This window comes from Rhagoletis pomonella, unplaced genomic scaffold, assembly GCF_013731165.1.
Source record: "Rhagoletis pomonella isolate Grant_MI unplaced genomic scaffold, Rhpom_1.0 Rhpom_scaffold_00002, whole genome shotgun sequence".
NCBI lineage: Eukaryota > Metazoa > Arthropoda > Insecta > Diptera > Tephritidae > Rhagoletis > Rhagoletis pomonella.
This window is the reverse complement of record NW_023458556.1, coordinates 61,097,913-61,099,000: the sequence shown is the minus strand read 5'-3', so window position 1 is coordinate 61,099,000 and position 1,088 is coordinate 61,097,913. Positions and strand designations below refer to the sequence as shown.

Here is a 1,088-nt window from a genome sequence, read left to right as displayed (position 1 = left end):
GAGTAGGAAGCAGCTGGAGCTGGAGCTGAGTATGACACAGAGCGAGCTGGAGCCGAGTAAGACACACTTGGAGCTGACGCAGCGGCCGAGTAGCTTGGTGCTGAGTAAGACGCAGAAGCAGCTGGCGCAGAGTAAGAGACGGAGCGAGCTGGAGCCGAGTAAGACACACTTGGGGCTGAAGCAGCGGCCGAGTAGCTTGGTGCTGAGTAAGACGCAGAAGCAGCTGGCGCAGAGTAAGAGACGGAGCGAGCTGGAGCCGAGTAAGACACACTTGGTGCTGAAGCAGCGGCCGAGTAGCTTGGCGCTGAGTAGGACACGGCAGGAGCTGGCGCAGAATAGGAGACACTTGGTGCCGAAGCAGCTACCGAGTAGCTTGGCGCCGAGTAAGAAGCATGTTGTGTGCTGGCCGCTGGAGGTAGGTATTCTGAAGAAACTGAGCTAGCAGCGCCTTGCGATGGCGGCAGGTAAGTATTGCTCAGGTGGCTGACATCGGCAGCAACGCAGGCAAAGACGGCAAATACGATGGCGGCAAAGAATTTCTGTAGGAAATGAGAAAAAAGAAAGATTTGTATTAGAAAGAAAGGAATTTGGAGGACCGAAATTTCCTTTAAGAGCACTTAAATTTCTTTTTCGTTCCTTAAATTTTCGAAAAGAAATTTTAGCACTGCTTATATTTATTCGCATTTATTTATTTAATTAAAATCTCAGCAAGGTTATTTTTCAAAAGCCGCCCTTTAGAAGTTATGCTCAAATAGTATACACTTGACACTTCACACTAACCATTTTGATATATGTAGATCCCTGTTGTCTGCACTTCACTCAATCAAGCGATTCAAACTAATACCTTACTACTGCTCGCCGGCATATTTATATGCATTTCGCCGCCTTTTGTTTAATTTTGCAGAATAAGCAGACGAATGACTTTACCGGTACTGGTTCTTATGCTAATTTTAAGCAGTACGCAATGCCGTACTAGCTAATATCTTGTTCTAAAAAAAATCCAAAAAATCCCGGTAAATTAAAATTCGACTAATAATCTGCATTGTTATTAAGGAAAAAAGTATACTAAAATAGACTGAGTGGTGATT

General features: G+C 44.9%; 1 protein-coding gene across 1 annotated transcript; it reads right to left on the bottom strand.

Moving 5' to 3' along the window:
* Nucleotides 1-5: 5 nt before the first annotated feature.
* Nucleotides 6-865, bottom strand: LOC118754077 (cuticle protein 16.5-like; the record flags this gene model as incomplete). The annotated part of the gene is made up of 2 exons (XM_036488946.1): nucleotides 845-865; nucleotides 6-539 (listed from the first exon to the last, which is right to left on the bottom strand). Coding segments are annotated over exons 1-2 (555 nt in total), but the record flags the coding sequence as incomplete, so codon positions are not given.
* Nucleotides 866-1,088: the final 223 nt, after the last annotated feature.